Here is a 25,582-nt window from a genome sequence, read left to right as displayed (position 1 = left end):
TCCTGCATAAAGAAGCTACCAGATTGACATCATGTGCAGAGGGTTGTTGCCAATGTGGCCAAGCTGCTACGTTAGCCTCACAGCAGCTGTTTGGCCAGAAAGACACAACAACTGACCATAATATTTAAATAAATACATAATTGATTAAATTGTCACATGCTCTATTTTGTTTTGTTTTATATTGTTTTGCTCAAAATACCAACAGAGCACCCATTGTAGCCATGCCTCATACCCCTCTATTTCAGCCGTGTAACAAAAGTGACATGTTCTTTCTTCAGTGTTTAACGCTAGAACAGTGCCATTATATGTATTATATATATAACAACTTTACTCTAAACTGACTTTGAACATGTATCAGTGGGATAACAACTGTCTAGAATGATAGAAACCATATTTTGCTTGATCGCACAGTTTTTGGAAGAGGGCGGGGTCTATGATCGACACTGCAGCCAGCCAACAGGAGCAATGGAGATGTTTTGGCGTCACTTTTGACAATACCGACAAATAGTCAAATTACTGTGCAGACAATCCAAATGACAATAATGATAAAAATAATGAAAGCTTTAATGAAGACAATGAATCGGGCAGGATGTCAAGCAGCTTCTAGATGTCGCTAAATAGAACCTGAGCCACACAACCTCCTCTCAACATGCAGTCTGAGTGAGGACAGGCGGCACAAACACTCCGTAAGAATAAAGCGACAGGCAGCCTCACATGGCTTTCATTTTCTTTGGGCCAGTGATTTGTCACTGAGTTTATCTGCCTCATTACACATTTATTCCAGCAACGTATAATCACGTTCTCAATTGTCCTCAGAGTCCTGTTCTCGCCTTATCGACTTCTTTGGATGCAACGCAGCTGGAGGAGCAGGGTGACATACTCCAGGTCTAGAAGATTCTGCTCACTGTTTTAGTCTGTATAAAGCAACCAGCAGGCTCAGTGTGACCCCAACTACAGAGGGGTTATTTGTTTCGGGAAAAAACACAATAAATGCTGCTGATCCTGAACTCACATCCACTCGAGAGTACCGTTATGAGCTAAACCACAAGCTAAAATTACACTGTGTGTTCTCCCACACGCTGATCTGCCCGCTTCCAAAAGGTCGGTCAAAAGGGCGCTCTCGACATCACACCAACCTCCCAACAGCTACAACCAAACATTAACACGATACGACTCACTTCCTCTCCCTCCTCCCTCTCCGTTCACCCGGCTCACAGACACTGTTATGAGTGTTACATTTCTCAGTGCATCTCTTTAGAGGAAAGCTGCAGACTGGTAGGTTAACTCATCAATACCACTGACTTGATTTATTTTTCAGATGAAATGTCGATCGCAAATCTTTCTATGTTGTGTATAGTGTTTCATAACGACAGTTCTTTTATGTTGTCCTCTTAGGTGCTGTCTTCAGGATGGAAGCTTTTTTCCCCCTAGGGCTGTCAAAATAATGCATGAATGTGAGTGGATTCACTTGTTATTAAGACATTGATGCAATACTGCATGCAAGCAGAATTTGCCCTTACATAGTGCCTTCTATGGTGTATCATATGGCACATAATGAAGAATAAATTAATTGAAATGGTTCGATTAGAATCCATAGCTACATTGACAGCATGGAGGTTTGTCTCCTGCTGTCTTTTTTGTGACGCACAGCAGTAAAATATAAAATATTAGTGGCAGTGAATGTGTGTCTGTCGTACTGTATGAAGGCCGTCAGTGTCGATCCCAAACAGGCATCAGTTAGACCACCAATCCCAACGTTACAAGAGAGAACTGAGATTATTTATGAGAAAAAGGGTGAACCCTGAAATAGCTAAACTGATCAAAGCTAACAGCTAAATAATAATACATGTTCCTTCCTTGTTTAAATCTGGTGCCTGTATTATTCCCACTAAATCTCTTACTGTATCTCCAGTTTGGTAGACTTAATTTTCCTAATAAATTACATTCAGTTTAAGAAAATTGATCATAGCCTTCCTCTCCAACGTGTTTCCCTAAATCTAAATACGTAGGAACCACCATTTACATGCTTTTCGTATATTGGGGTTTAAAGCTGTTATTCATGGTGAGGTGGTTCTTCCAACTTTTATGGCAACAGTTTGGGACCCAACATGAAATTGTCCGTGTGCACAAATCCACGCCCAAGAAGAAAATCGTTTTTCCACTTGGTGTGGAAGAACTTGGCTAGGCCAGCACAGAGCTCTGACCTTAACCCAATCCAACACCTCTGGGATGGACTTTGACGTCAGGTGTGAGCCAGATCTTATCAACCAACATTGTCTGGGTTTGACATCACTGGTGCAGTTGCAGCTGAATGGGATATAAATACCTGCAGCCATGCCATGCCAACATCTGATGGAAAGTATAACCCCAGGAGGGGAGTCTGATGTAGCAGCAGATTAATGCCTGTGGTTTCTGAATGGTATTATCAAGAATGTCATGTGGGTGTGAAGTTCAGGAGTCCATAAACTCGTGCCAAAATGTACCTCAGTGCTATGTTTACCTGCTGTGATAAGTATTATGTTTAGGTGGATCTGCTAGAATCAACATAACACTGGGGAACTCCGAACTGCAGAACATTTGAGTAAATGGATTGATTTTGGAGCACATCATTTACTGTGAGAATTTCCTAACAGATTTTATTTTTTTAAGAATCGTACAACCCTTATAGGCTTTTTTTTGATGAATTCAATATTTGTCTTGTTCCTGACGCTTGGCCTTTGATCTATTAACCGCATAGTTTTTAAATGCTAGACACCGCTTTTCAGAAGTTTATTTTTTCAGTTATTGTATCTAAATGTTTTTAGAGAAATTGATCAAATTCTGAGGTATAGGCAAACGTTATAATAAAAAAAAGAGAGTCTTACACCCATTACAATCAAGAAGGCCTTGCGACCCCCAGTAAAGCTCTGGCGACCCCTAGTGAGGGTCACGACCCCAATGTTGGAAACAAGTGGTGACAGTAATGAAATCCAAAACAACTGTACAATATATTCAACCTTTTTGAGCATGTCATGTTTAGTGTATGATTCAACTAAATGATGGTGATCAATAGGCATGTAGTCAGTTACTATAGAGAACTAATTATTTGAACAATACATTTTAATGCAGTATATTGCAATGTAATACATATTTAAAATTCAACACTGATTGTAACTTTCTACAAAGCAGTCAAATGAAATTTCATAGGGAATGAACTGGAAACTCGGTGTACAGTAAGGGGGAGAATGTGGCTCAGTGGAATAGTGCGCTGAACTTGGTGCGCTGAACTTTGAATCAGGGGATAGCAAGTTCAAGTACCACTGCAGTCAGCATGTCGTTGTGTCCCTGGGCAAGACACTTCACCGCAAATTGCTCCTGTGGGGATTGTCCACAGTATTGAATGTATGTGAGTCGCTTTGGATAAAAAGTAACATGTAATGTAATGTAAGCTTAGATGTGAACATGGTTGCAGTACTTAATGTCACCAACAGAGGTCCATAGATGTCATGCATTACTGTATGTTCCATTAGTATAAGAGGACTCATTAGTGAAACTCCAAAATGTGGAATCACTGCTTCAGATTTTATTGAAAGGTTGTTTGGTTTCTCCTATTACTTTATTGGTATTTGGTGTCCAGGGCTGCTGGGCCTTCTTAATGGTTGTTTTGTGTTTTTCTGTCTTTTTCTTTTTGTGTTTGAATGTTTTGTATGTCTGTTTTACATTAATGGTTGAATCTAGCAATCTTTACAATCATGAATCACATTTATGCGTAACAAGTGACAGGAACATTATTTGTTATTATTTCCAGACTGGATGAATGAAAGGGTATACAAATCATTCATTTGAATATCAGGAGTCTATTGCCCAAAATTAATTTACTTCGGACATGGGTTGTCCTACATAAACCTAAAATCATCACACTCTCTGAAACTTGGCTTAATAGTAACATTTCCGATAGTGAACTACAAATCACAAATGATTTGCTTTACAGATCTGATAGATGCAGCAGGGGTGGAGGTGTGGCTATTTATGTTTCCTCTGACCTTGTGACTGAGCTAATTGCTACTTCTATAGAGCCTCTACATTTTTTAATGCATTTTTCTTAAAATCATTTTTTATGAAAATAAATGTTTAACTATTGGTAGCATCTATAGGCCACCTTCTTCACCTGCAGAGTCTTTTAACCACATCATCGACACTATCAACTCCATTTCCTGCGGAAATGAAATAATCTTGCTTGGTGATTTCAACAAAAATTGGTTGGATAAATCATCTGATAGAGAGAAAAAACTTTTCAGTAGTCTAAACGTTAAACAGCTAATTAATGAGCCAACTCGTATCACTCTTAGAACCCAATCTCTGCTTGACTGGATACTGGTGTCACACCCTGACAGAATCTTAAAAGCTGGTGTCATGTCGGATTGCTTCAGCGATCATTCAATTGTTTATTGCATATGGAAAATCGAATTAATTAAACTGCCTCCAAAACTAGTCAAAATCAGACAATATAAAAAATGGAATGTTGATTTATTTATTAATGATGTTGTTGCCCTTAATTGGGACAGATTTCAACTAATACCTTTTGTACAAGATGCTTGGGATTTTCTGCATAAAGAGTTCACTGATGTCATGAACAAACATGCACCTGTGAGAACGGTTAAGGTCAAAGGTCAACATCTCCTTTGGATCAATTCTGAACTCATCAGTCTCTTTAGGGAAAGGGACTGATGGTCGATATATCGTCATTCAAGAACTATAGCCGATTGGGAAGTATACAGGCATCTTCGAAATCTGAGTAAAACCAAAACCCGAATTGCTAAATCCAACAACTATAAAGAATCTCTCACTTCGGACTTTAAGAATCTCAAGCAATTTTGGACTAAAATTAAATCTATTTTAAATAAATCAGGTAAACATTCTATTAATAAAATAAGAACTGCTGATACAATAATTCATGACCCATTATCCATTGCCCAAACATTTAATCAGCATTTCGCTAATGTATGTTCCACACTACTATCTGACTCCTATTTGTCGACTGGTATTTCTAATAGTAATTCATACAACAACAGTTATTTTTCTATTAAGAAGATTCTACCACACGAAGTTCATAATGCTATCACAGAATTAAAAGTGGATGGCAGTGCAGGACTCGATGGTATAGAAAACAGGTTCATAAAATGAACGTCCCATATTCTCATGTACCCACTTGCTGATTTGTTCAACCTGTCTTTGTCCACCTGTGAGTTGCCGACTATTTGGAAATATGCACGCGTCACTCCACTCCATAAAGGTGGTGATTTACTTGATACAAATAATTATAGACCAATCTCTATAATCTGTTCTATTTCCAAAGTTCTGGAGAAAATCATTTATAATCAACTGTCACATTATCTCAATACTTATAATATTTTATCTCCGGTTCAATCTGGCTTCAGGCCTAATCACTCCACAACAACTGGGCTACTTACATTTTCGAATGACTTGTACTCTGCTGCAGATGATGGTGAACTCACAGGCACAATTTTGATTGACTTGACAAAAGCCTTTGATTTCGTTGATCGATATCTGCTCTTGGATAAACTTCACGGCATTGGCCTTTCTAATAATACAGTGTTATGGTTTAACTCGTACCTTCACAATAGAAAGCAATGTGTGGTTGTTATTGGAAAACAGTCTGACCTGTTGATCCAACAAAAGGGTGTAACCCAAGGATCAACTCTGGGCCCACTTCTGTTTTCTATTTACATAAATGAGTTATCTTATTGTCTCATTAATTATCGTTTTTCACAAATTCAGATCTCTCTTCAATCGGATTTTAATATCTTACCATCACACAATGAACTACTGCTCAACAAAACACAATCTTATACTATGGTCTTTGGTACCAGGCAGAAGCTCAAATCTAAACCTAATGTAGTAATAAAATGTAAGGATGGCACTTCTCTGCATAAAGTTGATAGCTTTAAATATCTTGGTATATGGCTAGACTCTGAACTTTCATTTAAACTACATATAAATCATGTAATACAAAAAGTCAATTACGGAATCGGTGTCTTACACTGCTCTCGCAATTGTTTTACGCTCAGTGTCCGTAAGAGAATTGCCTCTCAATGTATTCTTCAGATTATGGACTATTGTGATGTTGTCTACCAAAATGCACATAAATCAGATCTTGCTCCACTCAACATAGCCTACAATAGACTATGCAGATTTGTTCTTGGTTGTCCTTTTCGTACACATCACTGCACAATGTATAACCAACTTAAACGGCCTTCATTAAATGTAAGAAGACACACGCATTGGCTTCAGCTGCTATTTGTAAAATGTGTATCTTTGTACATGGGAAAAACACTGAAATTATCTCATCCTATCTCTCAAATGCATTGGACAAAGTTCAACACTGGCTGAACAACATTTGCTTACAGTTAAATGCAAAAAAAACAGTATGCATGATGTTCAGTAAACGACCAGTCAAAATCGAAGGATCCAATGTGTTTTTAAACGGAGCAGAATTAGAACTAGTCCCCCACATCAAGTATCTTGGAGTCATTTAGCGCGTACACACCGGAGTACTTTTCCCACAATAGTTCATCAGAACTACGATATATTTGCGTTCACACCAAAAAGCCCCAGGAACTAAATTAGTTCATTAGAACCATTTTTACCCCGTTTTCAGTCCCTGCTAGAGAGCAGGGACTTTCGTGGGAGAAAAAAGTTCACACGTCTGATTGGCTGTGCGGAATGCAAACCACGCCCCGTTTAACTCTGAATTTCTTTTTGGAGCGGCCATCGTATTTGCTGTCATTATTAGCCCAGCGCACCAACGAGAGTACTTTTGTGAAAGCAGTTATCATGGCAACAATAAGAATACGAAAATCATCGGAGCGGTGGAGTGATGAGGATGTGTCGGCACGTCTGGCGATTTACTCGGAGGATGGGATCCAGCAGATTCTACTGAAGGCAGTTTCCAACTGCAAAATGTATCAGCGTTGTTCGGTAAAGTTAGCCGACATGGGAATCTTCCACAGCGCACACTCATGCCGGGACAAAATAAAGAAACTAAAGCAGGACTACAAACAAATAAAAGACCATAATAACAAGAGTGGTAACGGTCGGAAGACCAGCAAGTGGTACGATCGTTTGGATGCTCTGCTCGGCCACAGACCCTCATTCTCCGGCACAGCAAAGACCATCGATTCTGGCACGATGGGGTGGGAGGATGAAATGGCGGTTGAATTGCCCAAGGACGACGACGAATTAGATAAAATATACTACATGCACTGCACTGTTTTAATCTGCACAATACTGGTCACATATGTACTTTTATTGGCTCGGTAGATCGAGCTAGCCATGCTAGGCTGAATTGGCTAACAGCTAGCTAGCTATTCTCGGCCGCTATGTGATTTGCTTCACTAACTCATGGCACTAATCGAAGGTAAAATATACTACATGCACTTTACTGTTTTAATCTGCACAATACTGGTCTCAGATGTACTTTTATTTGCTCGGTAGATTGAGTTAGCAATGCTAGGTTGAATTGGGTAACACTGTTAGCAGGCCGGAAACCGAGCTAGCTAATAATATCTAGCTAGCTAGTTCGCTAGCTATTCTTGGCCGCTATAAAAACGTTTTGACTTGTAAATAAGTGTGCCATGTTCTGTAATTTGCTTCCCTAACTCATGGCACTAATCGTGTGTTTCAGGCAACGAGCTGTTTCCCATTGAATTGGAAATCAGTGAGCTTTCCCCTCCGGAAATCCACGGTAGCGCCTCCTCATCTCCCTTTCCAACAACCAAACGCAAAGGTACATATAAACACGACGCTGAAGTTGGCTTCCGATTCAGAGCTTCCGATTCGGCAGTTAAGGGCAAAGTTAAGGGAAATTTAATTTACAGCGCTGAGCGAACAATCCTCCGTGTTTGAACCTCTTAAATCGCTGCATAGTCGATTTATTTGGACTGGATTATCCCAGAGAGTCTAAAGATTCTTTATAACACAGTTTGAGATTTGTGAAACCTTAATTCTACTTGTGAAAATACAAAAAAGGAAGATTTTGCTGCTTTTTTTACATCTAGACCACATTAGACCAGGTCCCGATCTAAAACCACTATACCTAGACTCATCAAATCTGGACTGGATTATCCCAGAGGGTTTAAACATTCTTTATAACACAGTTTTAGATTTGTGAAACCTTAATTCTATTTGTGAAAATTAAAAAAAGGGAGATTTCAGTGCTTTTTTCGCATCTAGACCACATAAGACCAGGTCCTGATCTAAAAATCTAAAAATGTTTGGTTTTTGTGACCAGTTGGACTCATTAAGGCCATTGTTTCCCTTCATAAGTGCAACTACGGAAGTGGATTGGAGTCTTTCAGAGCCTGTCACAGTGTAAAGCTATATGTACATTAGTAATCATAGTTTTTCTATGTCAAAAAAAGTATAAACAGCATGCAACAATATCAAAACTTGCTAAACATGCTCACTTTATTATATTTGTGTTGCAAAGGTCATGCCACAGTCTGATAAGCATAACTTGTTTAAGAATTCAAAATGCAGCCCCCACTTCAATCCATAAAGCATTCCAAATATATATATCATGTGCAGTGCTCATTAGTAGCCGTCATCCCATGCAGTTTAAATATACTGGGACCACAGCAAGGCAGCGTTACACTGGTGAGTACATGTGAAAGGATTTCAGGAGCCTTTTGCTTCATTTACATTATTTTAGTGGTTTGAGTAAGAGTACTTTTTAGAAATTCTAACAATGTATTTTTGAAAATGTATGAAACTAAAAAAAGTCTCCAAACCTGTTAAATAACAAACTAACTTTCTACAAATAAATTCAAGATGTTTTTTAAGATAGACTACATACATGTTCTGAAGCCACTGTGGCCTCAGGATGCTTCCGACACAACATTCAATAGCTTTAGCCAACGAGCTGCTGGGTCAGGTGAGGCTGCAGCAGCTCTGTGCCCTGATGTGAGCTACATCATCTGTCTTTTGGAGTATGTGGTGTTCTAAGGCTCTGTGCCTGTTAGCCTAGCTCCTGCTGGGTGCTTCCTGGACACCATCATGGTGATGGATGACCGGCGTGCCATGGCCAGCAAGGACAATGAGGACCGGCATGCCATGGCCAACAAGGAGATGCACGACGAACGGCTGCTGCATGCACACAAGGCCCAGGAATCGCAGGACCAGCTACTCATGGTGATGGCGCGCCATGCTGACTCGCCGGCACGCCAGGTGGAGGTGTCGGCGCTCCAGGTGGAGCAACAAAATACCTTTCAGGCTGGGCTTCTGGGAGTGCTAAGCGAGCTGGTTAAATCCAACAGGCCTGCAATTATAACGAAAAGAAAAACTTGTCGTCGTTAATAAACTATACAATGACTTGTTGGGAGGCGTGTGGCGCAGTGGATGAGTGCGTTGGTGTTCGGATCAGGGGAGCACAGGTTCAAACCCCACTGCAGTCAGCATGTCGTTGTGTCCCTGGGCAAGACACTTCACCCCAAATTGCCTACATCTGGGACAGTCAATTTTGTATTATTATAATATATATATATGCCACTGTTAATAATACTGACACATAACTTTGCACTAAGGTGTGTCTGCTCCTGAGTCTATCCCTACATCTGGGACAGTCAATTTTGTATTATTATAATATATATATATATATGCCACTGTTATTAATACTGACACATAACTTTACACTAAGGTGTGTCTGCTGCTGAGTCTATCCCTACATCTGGGACAGTCAATTTTGTATTATTATAATATATATATGCCACTGTTATTAATACTGACGCATAACTTTGCACTAAGGTGTGTCTGCTGCTGAGCCTACCTATTATTGTTATTATATATATATATATATATATTGCCACTGTTATTATATTGTTTTGATACGACTGACACTTATTGATCTGCTGCTGATAAATAAAAGAGAACCTACATGGCGATTAAACAGATAATGTATCTTGCTTATTTCTCCTCTGACACTTTATCTTTACAGTGACCTGTGTAGCATCCTATACATCACATGTAAGTGATTATTCTGATACCATCATGTTTTCATCGGTTATAAACTGGCGAAGCTTTATTTATTGTGTCCCACCCCAAATATGTCTGGGAAGGAAGCATTTAAAGATTGAAATTGCCAGACTCTTGGTGGACAAGGTACGTTTTTTTTTTGTTGCATTATATACACTATAGCTGTGTTTAAGATTGCAGTGGGCAACCTGGGCGACAACACACAGTGAAGATGATCTGCTGCACGGCACTAGCATCATGACTGTCTTTGTTTAAACCAGCTGCAGTGCAGCGGTACACAGACTAACCTGTGTGTGTGTAACGTAGTTCTTCAGGTGTGTATGCTTAACATGTATGTATTTATCACAGTGAAGATGCTGTTCTTTGGGCGTGATAACGCTCATCATCCTCAGCTGTCCTACGGCGAAACATGTCCATAGCGTGTGCTTTTCGTCGTCCATTCCATTGTTAAGGCTTCTTAACCGCCTTCGCCTCCGAGTCAGCATTGCTATTGCATTTGAATGGTCGATCTGCATTTGTGGCTGAGTTATTGGCTTAAATAACTCAGTTACGAAGCTGTATAACACAAGCACCAAAACCACAACTTCAGTCAACTCCATACCGTGTCTGAGGTCGGAAGGTAAACAGAAGCATACAGCGGAAGCGGAAGTTTTTTTCTTCTTCTTCTCTCGGTTTTTTGGCGGATTGCAACTTTAAGGTGCATACCGCCACCTACTGTACTTGCCGTGAAGTTGTTTGCGGCCTGCCAGTAAACCCAAAGCAGAAGAAGAAGAAGTGACGTCAGCGGCTTCATTTGCCTAATACACCCCCAGGAACTCATTTTGGTTTGAACGCGATCTGCTTTAGTTCATCAGAACTAAAAGAGTTCTGATGAACTAAAGTTCTCATGAACTACTGTGGGAAAAGTACTTGGTGTGAACGCACCTATAATGGACTCGAACTTGACTTTTAAGAAACATATTAAGAAAGTGTCCAATACCATTAAATTCAACTTGCAAAATGTTAAACAAATCAGACCCTTCTTAACTGTCAATGCTGCAAAGTCATACCTCCACTGTATGATTCTATCCCACATTGAATACTGTTTTACAAACTGGTCGTTTGCTTGTGCCACACACCTGAAACCCATAGAACAGCTGTATAAGAGAGCTATCAAGGTGTTTGACAGAAAGCCAAATTCATACCACCACTGTACCTTGAAAAACACAATTTCTTAAGTTTTGACAATTTTAAGTCTTTTAAAAGTATGTGTTTTTTTTATAAATGTTGACATGGACTGGAATGGACTTCATGTTCAAAGCCCCAACAGACTGAAATACGTTACCTGCTGCTATTAGATCTCATCATTGGGTATGTTTAAACATGCATTATCATCTCACTTTCAACTGGTCTGCACTTGTTATTGATGAAACTGATATTGATGAAACTGATCTGCTCGACTGTCTCTCAAATTGTAATGATTGTAATGATTGTATGTATTACTTGAATTTTACTTAACAGACTGTACGTGTTTTGTCTTGTTTGTCATGTTTAGCTTTTTGTCTTTTTGTTTATGTATGTCTGTAAGTTGTTGCTATTGTCGGGACCCCCTTGAAAACGAGATGGTGCATCTCAAGGGGTTTATCCCAATAAATAAAATGTCTATATATATATATAAATTGATGCCACAAGGAAAAGCTATTAATTTCCCAGGTGGTATGTGTATACCAACTGAATCGGATCCAGCAGCAGCTAGCACGTCTTCACTCATGTCTCCTGGGACAGACCAACAAATAGAAATGGTGTGACACCTTCAAGGCACAAATCCCACATAGGTCAAGATAGTTTTTTCATAAAAATGAAGAGAAATATAGCCATAAAACGACAAAAAAAGAAGTCTACCGAACTGAAATAATACAAAGATATGTTTTCAAATGTTTGATAAATGTCACACCACTAAGTAGACATCATTTAGGAACATCACAAACTGAATGAAACATGCATAATAAAAACATTGATTGCACAGCAGCAATTTCTGAGCATCCATGCATGTTATGAGACAGTGAAAAAAACAGTCCGCTGGAAGCTCTGATTTTATAAAGATATGCAATGATACTTTTTATGATATGCAAATACAATCACACTCAGTACATGCACACAGGCTTCCATTATATGTCACAATCATTTATGATTCTCTGGGGGACGGTGATGAAAGGAGAAACCAAACAGAATGCAAGCGCTGGAAAAGGACAAGTTAGAATATGAGAGGAGACAAGGATTGAATCATATTGAAGACGAGAGGATGGGAAAAAGGGAAAACAGTAAGTATGGTTGAGAGGAGGGGAGGTTCAAGACAAATACAAATGAGATAGAAGGAAGGAAGGGATAGAAAGACAGAAGAAGATAAGACAGGACCAAAGAACAGTGAAGGAAAAAGAGAAGCGAAAAGGAATAGAGACAAAAGCGTGGAGGAAAAGAGGATTAAGGGAAGGAAAGAGAAGTTTGAGTCAAAAGTGAAAAATAAAGATAAAAGAAGAAGAGGGGTGAAGGGAGGGTAAAAAGAAGGAAGGGAAAGGGGGTGAGGAGAGGAGAGGAGAGGAGAGGAGAGGAGAGGAGAGATCATACAGTAATCACAGGGTCGATGGTTAGAAACTGAACAGAACAACACCTTGCTGGTAAAAGCTGTGGATAATGGCTGCCCATGTGAACAACACAGGGATATTTGGGGTAGGAGACGAGGAGAATATTAAAGGTCCCATGTCATGCTTTTCCGGTTATTACCCGTCCCCTTGTGTGTTATGTAGCTTTGTATGCATGTAAACGGTCTGCAGAGTCACAAACCCTCAAAGTACACCCTGTAGCGAGTAAAACTCTAATGGCGCGTCTCCACTACAGCGCGGAGCACGGTTTAAGAGGGCTGTGACGTCAGCGGCCCGTTTTTGGTTGCGTTTCCACTTGGCCTAGTACCGGCCGGCGGGTCCTAATTCACAGTTTTTCTGGCCTCATAAAATCGTGGTTCTAGGGCCAGAGACAACGAGGCTGAGTCGGGCTGAGTATGCTAAACTAGAGAGAGGATCGCTGGCAAGGGGGCTACAACTACAACAAGATGGACATATTTGACCGTGATTTAATTGTAATACACGTTTCAAAATGATGCCGAAGTAACAACATACTGATACCGGTTAGTAAAAACCATGAATTAATGCTTTGACAAGTCTGCAGACAGACGGCAGGCGAAAAACCTTTTAAAATGCGTGTTTTCTAAATAGAGATTGGCTAAACTAACGCAGTATATGCTCCGACCGTCCACACTCACAACAACGGCCTATACAGACATAAATAAACCAGCGACTGTATTCACCATGACACAGGCAGTCTGTGGTTTGTACTTGTTTAACTTTTGTCTAGTTTCTGAACATATATGAGGAGCTGTGAGCTCTGAGTGCTAACAGCTAACGGCTGTGTTGTTTTTCTGGGATTCTCATTGAAGATGACGTCACGGCTCCGCCTACACTGCGTTACTATAGATACTACCCCAGTTCCTAAACTGTAATGGAAATGCGCCATAAAGTGAGCCAGTCCTAACGAGGCCTAGCCATACCGAGCGAGGCAGAGCGAGGCCGTGTAGTGGAAATGCGCCATAACACAGAAAAGACCTGTCTATGCTGCCCCAGAACGCCTCGCTGGAGATTTGTCTTTTTCCATTGTTTTCTTCCTTAGTATAGTGACGTGACCATACCCAGGTCCAAATGGACCAATCCGTGGAGCTCCTCACACACACTCACACACCTTATCTTTTCTCAGCCTCGGCTCCGTGGATCTCCACTCACAGTTCGCCACACACTCACGTGTGTGTGCTCAGGCTGAGTCTCGCTGTCTCGCAGACCCCACGCAGCAACCAGGAAACGACACCAGTAATCCAGCTCACACTGCCTGCTCCTCGAGCCCCACAGGGCGGAGCAGCGAGCCGCGCAACGTCCCGCCAACACGGCACCCAGACCCCACGCAGCATTCTCATCTGTTTGTCATTATTGGTGTCATTTTCTGGTTGCTAACAAACGCCATTGTAACACATAAACGCTGATGTTCTGCTGTAACGGTGGTGGACTCATCAGAACAGAGTGGGCAAGCTGACCAATCAGAGCACAGTGTGCTCATAGGGAGGGTGGGTCAGGAGCTCCAACAAGCCGTTTAGGACAGAGAGTGAATACACATACTATACAGAGATGCTGTATGAGAAACCAATGTGATCTTGGAAAATTGGACAATGTAAATCTATTCTAGTAGACCTCAACAATGGAATTATGATCAGTAGAAATGGCCATGACATGGGATCTTTAACCTGTTAAGCCCTGAGCCTGTTTTTCAGGTCTCAGGCTCGAAAATGACATTCCCAGAACAAATGACCATATCTTCCCTTCTAAAAGGGTTAAATGAATAATCTTTTTTCTCAAAGTAATGATAAACCTGTGAGTTGGATGTAGAAAAGTCAGAATCAATATAGATGTTTTTTATTTTAAAGAAAGTTCAGATTTTACATAGTAAAAAACTGTAAATTATAGTGTCCGTCCAAAAATTCTTTTTTACTTATAGTGAAAACCACCCTTGGATGATGGTAAGGTAGACTAAAAGCTTTAGGAATCCAAAGTACAACATATAATAAGTACCCTGTATCAAGATTGATGCAAAACAAGTGACATTTGACCTTTTTAGAAAGATTTAGCAAAAAGAAACCACTTCTGGGGTCATTTGGGTGGATTTTCCATATCTCTGGCCTCCCTTGCTCGATTTTGATGGTTGATGGCTCTTTCTGACCGTTAGAGCCAATAGAATCGAAGGGGGAGTCCCCCACACACACACGTTGTGAAGAGAAAAGGTGGGGGCTTCGCGCATGTAATTTTGCATCAGAGTGGACCTATCTCTAGCTTTGACATCTGGAAACGGAAAATCAGTTTTAATGCTTATGGATTATCAGAAATCATTTCAAAGGGACACAGACACATTAGATTAACCTATGGATTAACTTCAGCAGCGTTTTTATCGTTTTAATGCCATTGAAGACCACTTTGGAGAGACTACAGGAATCCAACACTGTCAATCATATTAATCACTGGTGAGGCCAAGCTGCCTCCAGTCACCGCCAGCCTGGACCTCTGCTCGGAAAACACCATAAATAACCTCATAATGTGGACGCCAGGCCATAACAGACACACTCTCGCTCTCATTATGGATATACTGTTTAGGCTATAAATACATATATATATATATATATACTAGAGTGGAGAGGGAATGTAGCCAATGATTAATTTGGGAGTGTGTTGCGGATCACATCTTTATAAAGATAGTGACAGCAGGGAGATGACAGGAAATGAAGAGAGACAGATGGGGAATGAACATCCTCAGTTTGAAGCAAACCGGAGACATTGAGGTTCATGCCTCGGGAGGTGGTAGTATCACACAGTATTGCCAATGTAAAAGGGATATTCATCTCTAAACATGATCGTATCTATTTTCGCTATTTTGGCAATGTACAGTAGGGTAACATATCTTCAGAATGAGCAAAAAATAGATGTGTTTATTGGCCCTGAATAGGAATGAAAGTGAGGTATAGGCCTACGTGTTTTCAGAGGAGCTTCCTGTGCCTGAAGCTTTCAGAGTTAACAGACAATCTGTTGTTTTGAGTTGTGAGTGAACTGTAATTCTGAGCAACCTGAAACTGAGCGATTAATTATGCTTTGGGGTTGTTCAATCTCGTTTCATTAATTTAAAGTTATGATTATTTATAATAATTTTTTGGCCCACCAGTCACTTTATGACTGGACCCCGGGTATGATTCCTCCTCATGTCCTGATACCCAGTACATGGACTTTCATCTTTACCAAGAGAGCTAAAAGGTTTTTTGATCATTTGTGATCTGACATACCATAAACAGACAAACTGAGTATTACATTACATTAAATAAATGCCTTTGAAGAGACCGCACGCTGACATTAACTTTAACATCTTTACCATTGACTATCTACAGTTTAAAAATTATCGGTTAAGGGCTGGTCTGTGTGGACACCTCAGAATAGCGAGCTGTGGCAGTTTTGCATCCAGTTAACAGCAATATATTTACTACGAGTACTTTCAGGAGTATATTATATTTGTACTGCTCCAAACAGATATCAGATGTTGTCTAAAAATGAAGTATCAAATTCAGTTTCTAATCATTTTTTCCATCACAGACAGACTGTCTAACCCCAGCCCAGAAACACATGATGGGACTGTGATCGGCTGCCATCGACAAACAGAAGACTAAAATCCTTTAAGTGGGTCCAGTGTGTAGCGGTTGAAGCAGAGAGCCTCGATCAGCAGAGCCAGTAGGGGTCCAGCATTGTGATTCAAAAATGAATTTCAGCTTCCAACTAAACTGCATTCCCAAAACTCAATATACAATTATAATGTTTGATAAATACAACCCCCTATTCTCAGAAGAGCAGAATACAGACAAAAGGTATAACACTGCAACACAGAGTGTAAACAACATTATGAAATCAATGGTTCTTTGAGATATGCATTTGAAAAGAATAAGCATTTGCAGTGCTGGCTGAAAAGGATGGAGAAAACATTTCTGGGACGACGCCTTCACATGGAAGACAGCCAGGACTAAGAAAGCAGGGATGAAGCTGCAACGCACTCGCTATCGCCCCGATAAGACGGCAGAAAAATCCAGCTCACTGCTGGCTCATATATCTCCTCCTGAAGCCTTCTTTGATCCAAAATCATAACCTGCTTTTCAACAATTAGCCTCCTTTGTTTGATTTGACGGCTCGCTGCTTTTATGTTCCATATCTAATTCCTCTACCCCGCTACATGTCATCAGGGTTAGAAATAAACGTTATCAGAAAATGTGTGTATGAGTGGCAAACAACCCTCTTAAACTCATCCCCGGTCCCTGGGGGAGGCTTTGATCATCAGCAGACGTGTTGCTGAGGAACCACCGTCGTTCCTCTCTCCGCAGAAAGAATGAAGACAATGGGGAAATACGTCTCATTAAAAAGCCTTGCCGTGCAGCCGGGATTTGGCCAATTTCTTTCCCCACTAGAGGCTTTTCTGTGACAGTGAACATTTCTTATCTGCCATCTGATGCAAGTCCCTGTCACAGAGATGGAAGGAAGAAGCATGGGATTTAATGGCCCACCACTTTGTCAATCACTTCTACCGAGGGGGGCCGTATCTGCAAACTGGTGCGCTCAACAAATTCCACACACATGCATTGGCATCCCACAACAGCTGTGTGTTGTCTGTGATCACCCCAGATCTGTCGATACAGCGCTGAGAAGCAGCAGAGGATTGCGAGAGAGGGGCCGTTGTTAGATCCGAAGCCTCACATAATTTCAGATAATGACCAGTTACAATCAGTGTGTGATTGTTATGGCAGAACAGAGAGCAGGGTAACCTCCTCGGTATTGTTGCTGCCTTGGAGACAGAACAGAGTGCTTACTCATGATGACTCAGCTCTCAGGTGACGTGGGGAAAAATACAACTGAAAAGTTGTGTTGCTGTTTTTGGAAGTTGTGGAAAACTTTTATACAATGCGATATTAAAAACTAATTTTTGGACAAGTTCTTCCAAATCCATCATCATCTCCACCCAGACCAAACCTGCCTCACTAGAGTAGAATCTGGGATGCAATGCAACTTACGCAACTTACGGACATTCCCAAATCAAAAGCCCTGGGTAAACGGTGAGGTGCGCGGCAAACTGAAAGCGCGCACTCTCGCGCACACAGCGGGAGATTTGGAGGAGTACAGGAAGTCTAGGTATGATCTCCGGAGAGCAATTAAAAATGCAAAGAGACAGTACAAAGACAAGGTGGAATCTGACTTCAAAGGCTGTAACACTAGGAATATGTGGGCGGGACTAAGGACAATGACTGACTACAAAGGAGCAGCGGGGGGTGCTGCGGGAGTGTCTGCGTGCGCATCTCTCCCAGATGAGCTAAACAGTTTTTTTTGCACGCTTTGAGAGCAGCCAGGCTGTGGAGGTACAGAGGGACCAGGAGCTACACTGCCCTTTTGTTTTAAATAGGGCAGATGTGTGTAAATCCTTTAAAAGGGTTAACCCACACAAGGCTCCTGGACCTGATGGCATCCCTGGCCGTGTTCTCAGGGTGTGTGCAGTTCAGCTGGCAGAGGTGTTCACAGACATCTTCAACAGGTCCCTGCTGCAGTCTGTAGTCCCCACATGTTTTAAACACTCCACCATCATTCCTGTCCCCAAAAAGACAATCATCACCTGCCCCAACGACTACCGCCCAGTAGCACTCACCTCCATCATAATGAAGTGCTTTGAGCGGTTAGTCAAATTATTCATCACCTCCTCCCTCCCTGAATCTCTGGACCCCCTGCAGTTTGCCTACAGAGCAAACAGGTCCACAGACGACGCCATAGCCCTCACCCTCCACACTGCCCTCTCACACCTGGACCCGAAGAACAGGAACACATATGTGAGAATGCTGTTCATTGACTACAGTTCAGCATTCAACACCATTGTGCCCTCCAAGCTGGCCATCAAGCTCAGAGACCTCGGGCTCAACAGCGCCCTCTGTGACTGGATCCTGAACTTCCTGACGGGCAGACCCCAGGCAGTGCGGGTGGGAAATATCACATCCTCCACCCTGATTCTCAACACCGGTGCCCCTCAAGGCTGCGTGCTCAGCCTCCATCTCAACATCAGCAAAACAAAGGAGCTGATTGTGGACTACAGGAAGCAGCAGGGAGAGGGACACGCCCCCATCGCCATCAATGGGACTACGGTGGAGAGAGTCAAAAGCTTCAGGTTCCTTGGGGTCCACATCACTGAGGACCTGACATGGTCTCTTCACACCACCACCATCACCAAGAAAGCTCGACAGCGGCTCTTCTTCCTCCGCAGGTTGAGGAGGTTCAAAATGGATTCCAGGATACTCTGCAACTTCTACAGGTGCACGATAGAGAGTATCCTGACTGGCAGCATGACGGCCTGGTACGGCAGCTGCACCGACCTCGATCGTAAGGCTTTACAGAGGGTGGTGAAAACTGCACAGCACATCACCAGGACGGAGCTGCCATCCATGGAGGACCTTTACTCCCAGCGGCTCAGGAAGAAATCACTACGGATTATCAAAGACCCCCATCACCCCAGCCACAAACTGTTCTTTCTGTTGCCGTCTGGCAGACGTTACCGCAGCATCCTGGCAAGGACAAGAAGATTCGGAGACAGTTTCTTCCCGCGGGCAGTGAGACTGTTAAAAAATTGAACTGTTGAAACAACATCAAACATTCAACTGCTACTCAGTAGTATGTATCTAATACCTAATATATATATATATCATTCCAATAACTTGTATATAGACTCATACTGCACTATTCCACATCATAACTTTATTTCATTTTTATAACTATTATTATTTTTGTATTGCTCATGCTCTTATTGTTATTATGTTATGTTATTATGTTGCATTGTTGGAGAAGCCTGTGACATAAGATTTTCAACTGCATAATTACTCTGTAGCTATGTCAGATTGACAATAAAGAACCTTGAACCTTGAACTTCCTCAAAGTAAACCATGAGATCATCTGACATGCTCATCATCGGTCCAAAATCTCTCACCAAAACCAATAACAACTTCTACTTCACCATCAATAACTCCACTCCTTCTCCCTCCCCACTTGTACACAACCTTGGAATCATCACAAATCGACTACTGCAACAGCATCCTCTACGGTACACCATCTTCTCAATAAACTACAGTACATCCAAGGCCACCCATCTGCTCGCCCACACCGGCTCTTGTAAACACATCACCCCTATCCTCCAGAACCTCCACTAGCTCCCTGTCGGTCAAAACAATCATTACAAAACCCCTGATGCCACTTGGTAGAAGAACTACTTTATTCCTCAAAGAATGACGTTCAATATTCACATTACGGTACTGAGAGAAAAATCTGGCTCCAGAGAATCAGGTTGTTGGAGTTGGCTCCAGTTTTGGATATGTGTCCCACTCCCTTCAGAAGAACACAGGGACAGACTCCATGTTCTGTTGATTTATTTAGACATTTATAAGTACATACTAAGTATTTTACTTTAGTACTATTTTGACATATTTGTTATTAACTTGGGTATTTCCAATTACTTTTTCTACTCAGTACCTTTAGGCAAAACATCATATTTTTGACTCCTACTTACTCTGTAGAAAACACATATATTCTGATATGGTATAATGCAGTATTGTACTTCAAATCTACACAGTATTACGTGTCTTTTTTTTTCTTATCTCAATTGCTTCACATTGACCGACTACAACACTAAAATGCTGCTTTATGTATATAAACAGGATAATATAATAAACATAATATTATAATACTATGAAAAGGTCCATTCTGCAACAAGTACTAACTTTAGAATTTGAGATGTAAAGTACATTTAGCTGATAACACTGTACTTAAAGGTCTCCTATTATACAGTTTTTCATCAATATATTATAGGTCTCAGAGATATACAAAACATGTCTCTGAAGTGTTTGGCTCGAAATACCAAACAGATAATTGTAGCATCCCATAATCCCCTCTGTTTCAGCCCTGTTTCAAAAGTGCTGATTCTGTGTCTGTTACTTTAGATGAAAATAAGGAGCCACTCCCCACGCCCCTCTGAGAGATATTTGGTAAAAAATAGCACGGTGCTCTAGGAGGATATTCAGGTGATAAGGGGGGGGAGTTACCTTGGTTGGTTATTGGCTAATGCCCAAAACATCGTTATGACATCATAAAGTGGCCAAAATCTGATCAGCTCATTTTCAGACAGGTTTTTATATAAATGGATCAGGACAAAAAGAGAGAGAATCCTTTTTCCTGAAACTTTCAGAATCTCTTAACACAGAGGGGACACATGGTTATGTATAAAGACATGAAAAAGTGGATTTTGCATAATAGGTGACCTTACTTGAATTACTTCCAACACAATGATACTATCAAAACAAATTATATGAATACAACAAAACAACACAATACAATTAACTTTACACATTTAAGTCAATACTCATCAACTCAAGTTACTCAAGTAAATGACTGTTATTTCAAAAAGTATCAACAACCAACTTCCTGCTGTCATTCTGCTCCCTATGAGGCTGACAAGATTAAGACATTCCTTGCAGAGATGTTTTGTGCAGAGTATATATCTGCAAATCTTTCCACAGAAATATAAACACCTGGCAAAGCTCTCAAAACCTCCTCGGTGGTATTTTTTCACACAGAAGGTGTGTCCCGAACAACCACATTTGACCACATATGGTATATGACATAAACCAAGCTCTACGACTAGCCACTCCATTCGCTGAGCCCAAAATGTGGCCAAAAAAGATTTAAAGTAAGGATTGTTTTTAGTCTTGCAGATAACTAAACATGACTATTACTGGCCGGTTAAGAGGAGTGTTGAGTCATCAGTCAATCAATATTAATAAAACAAGTATTTTCCAGAAAAAAGTTATTAAACTGTCATCAAATTAAGTTTTTCTGAAATGTTGAATTGCCCCAACCACTTTAGGTCCATGCTGATACTGTATAAGTTTGCCCACAATATATTACACACACACGGCAACTAAATAATTTGAAATAAAATGGAAGGAGTCTCTGTATACGTGTAGGTATATATTCAAACATGATCCTCACTACCCATTGGAGTGACCAACTTCACCGTAGGTAGGTATATCTCCGAGTACCTTAAAGGTGGGGTAGGTCATTTTGGAGAAACCAGCTCGAGTGCGCTAGAATTTGAAAATACACAGCCGGAAAAAATCTGCCACTTCCTTACAGAGCCCCTCCTCCAACACACACGAACGCGCACATGACCAATGAGGGCACGAGATAAGTTTGTGCACAGATGGAAGGCTGACAGGCAGGTAGGCCATCCAGTTATTTTAGCCGGGCCGGCTAAAATGATTGGTCGTGCTTTTTACAGTATTACGGCTTCCACAGATGACATTTTTTTATGGATTTTTTGTCAAAGCACTTAAGATATTCATTGCTATCGGGATGTTAAGAGCATTCCATGGAATATAACAAAAAGTGTATCTCGAGCCGGTTTCTCAAACTTACCTACCCCACCTTTAAAGAAGTTCAGTGTCGAGTGTGTAGTTGTTTGAGTAAGTGGTTCTTACAGGCAACCTCGAGGCCAAGCAATCAGCTAATCGGGCACTCCATGGATGTGGAAAATCAAGTTATGATGATGGGAGTATGTGCTGCTTTGCTGGGGTAATTTCATTAAGGCTGCATTTTTTGTATTCTCACAAAATGCCCGTTCAACGAAGATATGAGATACAGGTTAAAACTCCTCAAAGCCAGTGCATTTATCTTGGAATATGAGGCGTAATCCTCAGGAACACATTTGCCTTTTCTTAAAAACACTGATTTAAGAAAGAGGAGAAAGATAGTGGAACCATACAGGAACTGCAGAGAGGCTTTTGGCTCTCTATATCTGGATCTGCACAGTGTTTATTCTTTTAAACTTCTTACGTTATATCACTACATGCAGTCAACATGCCTTATGAATTTCAAATGTCTGTGTTTCGTACATGTATAACTTTCCTCCAGTTTCTGAACAGATATGAGGAGCTGTGAGCTCTGTGTGCTCACAGCTAACGGCTGATGTTTTGGTTTTCTGATTCAACGTCAGTGGCGGCAGGCTGAGATCCTCTCCGCTGATTGGCTTTCGCGAGAACACGTCACGCGATTTGCGTGTATCCGCATCTTTGCATTGGCTTTACATGTAATCGTGCCGCCCTCAAAAATCGCATCGAGTCCAGTGTGAACGCACTAGTGTAAAACTGTTGAAAAGAAAATCTAGTACCAAGTATTGCCTGTTTATCCGGCACGTAGACAAATTGCATTACACTGCAACAAAAAAAACAAATCTAGTGACAAAAACAAAAGAAAGATGCTTACGATATTCATGAGAGTGAGGAGGTAATTTTGCACGTGCTCCTTGCCGTGAAACCGTACCACCGAGTCGTCAACTCCCAGCAGGATTTCGATGTTGTAGTCGTCCTCCCCGGCATCTCGGCGGCGGCGGATGGTCTCGTTGACCTGCCGGGCGACAGAGTCCAGAGTCCCAGGTACATCCAGTTCTGGTTCTGGTCAGGGAACAAGAGAGGGTAGGGAGTGTTAATGCAAGAATAAGCAGAACAAACGATGTGAAATCACCTAACCAACAGAACCAAACAGTTGAAATGGGGCTTTTATTTTGAAATGCTTAATGACAATCAGATATACTTTGTTGATCCCACATAAGTAAATAGGGTTAATAGGGAGTTGCTCCCACTGTATAATAATAATATATATAAAGACAAATAAATTACATGACAATAAGTAAGTAAGTTTGTAGTAGTATACTAGATATGTTGAGATAACGTTTGTTAAAATTCACAAAATAGTATAATTATTCATGGTTGAGTTATTTAAATACGTTCGTCATGTAGCTGCAAGTCTTCTTTAGAATAAAAGAAAAAATGCTTTCGAATTAAAAAGGTGCATTGGTGTTAGAGGTGAAAATCTGCTGCTTTCCTGGTTCTATTATATTTGACGACTGCAAACAAATCCCTCAACATCTCTCCAAATATTTGTTTTACATCTTCTCAAATGATTTGTAACATCTCCGTTTCATATGATGTAAAAGGTACAATACACATACAAATATTTAAATATTTAGTTTCAGTTTTTCACTGTGCACACAAATCAATGGTTTTAAAGAAATTAAATGGAGAACTTGAATGAACTTGCACAGTACTGTGCCACACTAACAACTAATGTTTCTGCGATGACTCATTCTGTACAAGCACTGATGGCTGTTAGAGCAGCATTGATCAGGTAAACACTCAGGAGTGTTGAGCTCATGAGGCTATGGGCTTCAGTTTACACAGATAACAGCTCTGTGACAGTTTGGTAAAATCGCTGCTGATCATTGCCATTTAAACCGTGATTCATTGCCAGTAATTAACACACATTTCTAGTTCCTTAAAGGCATTTTTACAAGTCCCAGATAATTCGCTGTAGCTACATAACATTAAAATAAGATTTGAATTCAAAGTGTATCTCTCCTCTGGATTTGAAAATGTAGTGAATTATCAGATTTGACAGCTCTGCACTTACTGGCGCTGATTCCGACATACAAAAAATGCTAATTTCTTTTTTTTTAATGGAAGGGCAAGCCCCTCTTAATACTGCTTAGCCTTAAAGTCAGAAGATGAGGCTATCCCTGTCAAAGCTCCAACTGCTGATATGAAATCCTTCATCTGGCCCCTTCGGTAATCCTGAGGAGAGTACAGGACTCTGAGCAGTGATAAGGTGGCAGCGGATATCCCTTACTTTACACTTTCCTTTACAGTAAGACACACTGCAGATTCAATTTTCCCCTGCATTGAGGCAAAAGTGCTGAATCTTTCGGGCATTAGCAGCTCGGTTGCTTGTAAATGCAGCCAGAAAAGCTGGTGGGGAACATCTTGGCTCGTGGATGAATCATCAGAGAGTGTTTTACTTTACTGTGATTACGCCTTCTGTTTGTTTTGGTTGGTCTCAACCGCGTTTTTTTTTGTTGTTAGTTTTGTATTTGGTTCATTTAAATCTTGTTTGAGACTGAACCTTGAGTGCACTCAGGGTTCTTTTAAACAGAGCTTTACAAATGTTTTCTGAGACATTCTCTCTCATTACAACTTCACTCAAGCTAAACATTTGCCACTCAATCATAAAAAACACAGTTGAACAAACTCTGAAAATCTCCATTGAAAGAAAAACTGCAATATGATTATTTTGTGAATTTTTCCATCAGCTAAGTGGAGAGCTCAATTTTCTGTGTTGGCTTAAAGGACACCTATCATGCTATATTTAAATGATATATTGTAGGGCCATACCTATATAAGGTATATTTATACGTTTCTGTTTTCAAAATACCAAACAGATCATGCATTTTAGCCATGCCTCATTTCGCTCTATGTGCTGTTTGCTGTCTACGGGGCTGATTTTGTGAGCTGCAGCTGACCACGCCCCCCTGCAGGAGAGGGGAGCCATGCTCTGATCAAGTCAAGAGGGGGAGAAAAAAAAATCTCCGTCCTCCGTGTTTTGTTTATTTATACAGTCTATGGTTTTATTATATTATTATAGGCCTATAGAGTCGTTATTCATTTGTTTTAAAGCTCAATAAATAACAAAGAAGACCTTTGACCGGCACTTTTCTAATTTTGTCCGGAAGATTTAAACTTTAATGGACATCTTGACCGGCGAAAGAAACTGAAACTGAAACTCTGCCGCCCGTTCCCCTCGTTCCTTGGAAGAGGCGGAGAGGTGGGTGTTTGTCATCTGCTGGTGGACTAACCGGAGAGAATTACAGTGCTTGCCTCGACGGGGAGGGATTGCATTGCAGCGGAGAATAAACAGAAGGGTAACCATGGTAACTATGGGCGGGAAGTCTTCTTCGCTGCTTTTGTGGCAGACTACAGCGCCACTTACAGGCCTGGCATATGTACTACAGCGTCTCCAGCGCTTTCGAATGGCAATGGCCGTGG

At 40.9% G+C, this 25,582-nt stretch overlaps 1 protein-coding gene across 1 annotated transcript in view; it reads right to left on the bottom strand.

The window, feature by feature from the left end:
• The window catches only part of adamts3 (ADAM metallopeptidase with thrombospondin type 1 motif, 3), a 182,437-nt gene that overhangs the window by 96,142 nt on the left and 60,713 nt on the right, over positions 1-25,582 (bottom strand). Inside the window, exon 5 of the mRNA XM_034117646.1 lies at positions 22,971-23,158. Within this exon, the coding sequence (XP_033973537.1) occupies positions 22,971-23,158 (188 nt within the window). The remainder of the gene's footprint in view (positions 1-22,970; positions 23,159-25,582) is intronic.

The sequence above is a fragment of the Trematomus bernacchii genome, unplaced genomic scaffold, assembly GCF_902827165.1.
Source record: "Trematomus bernacchii unplaced genomic scaffold, fTreBer1.1, whole genome shotgun sequence".
Taxonomy (NCBI): Eukaryota; Metazoa; Chordata; class Actinopteri; order Perciformes; family Nototheniidae; genus Trematomus; species Trematomus bernacchii.
The sequence above is the reverse complement of the archived record's forward strand: the minus strand, read 5'-3'. Positions and strand labels throughout refer to the sequence as shown.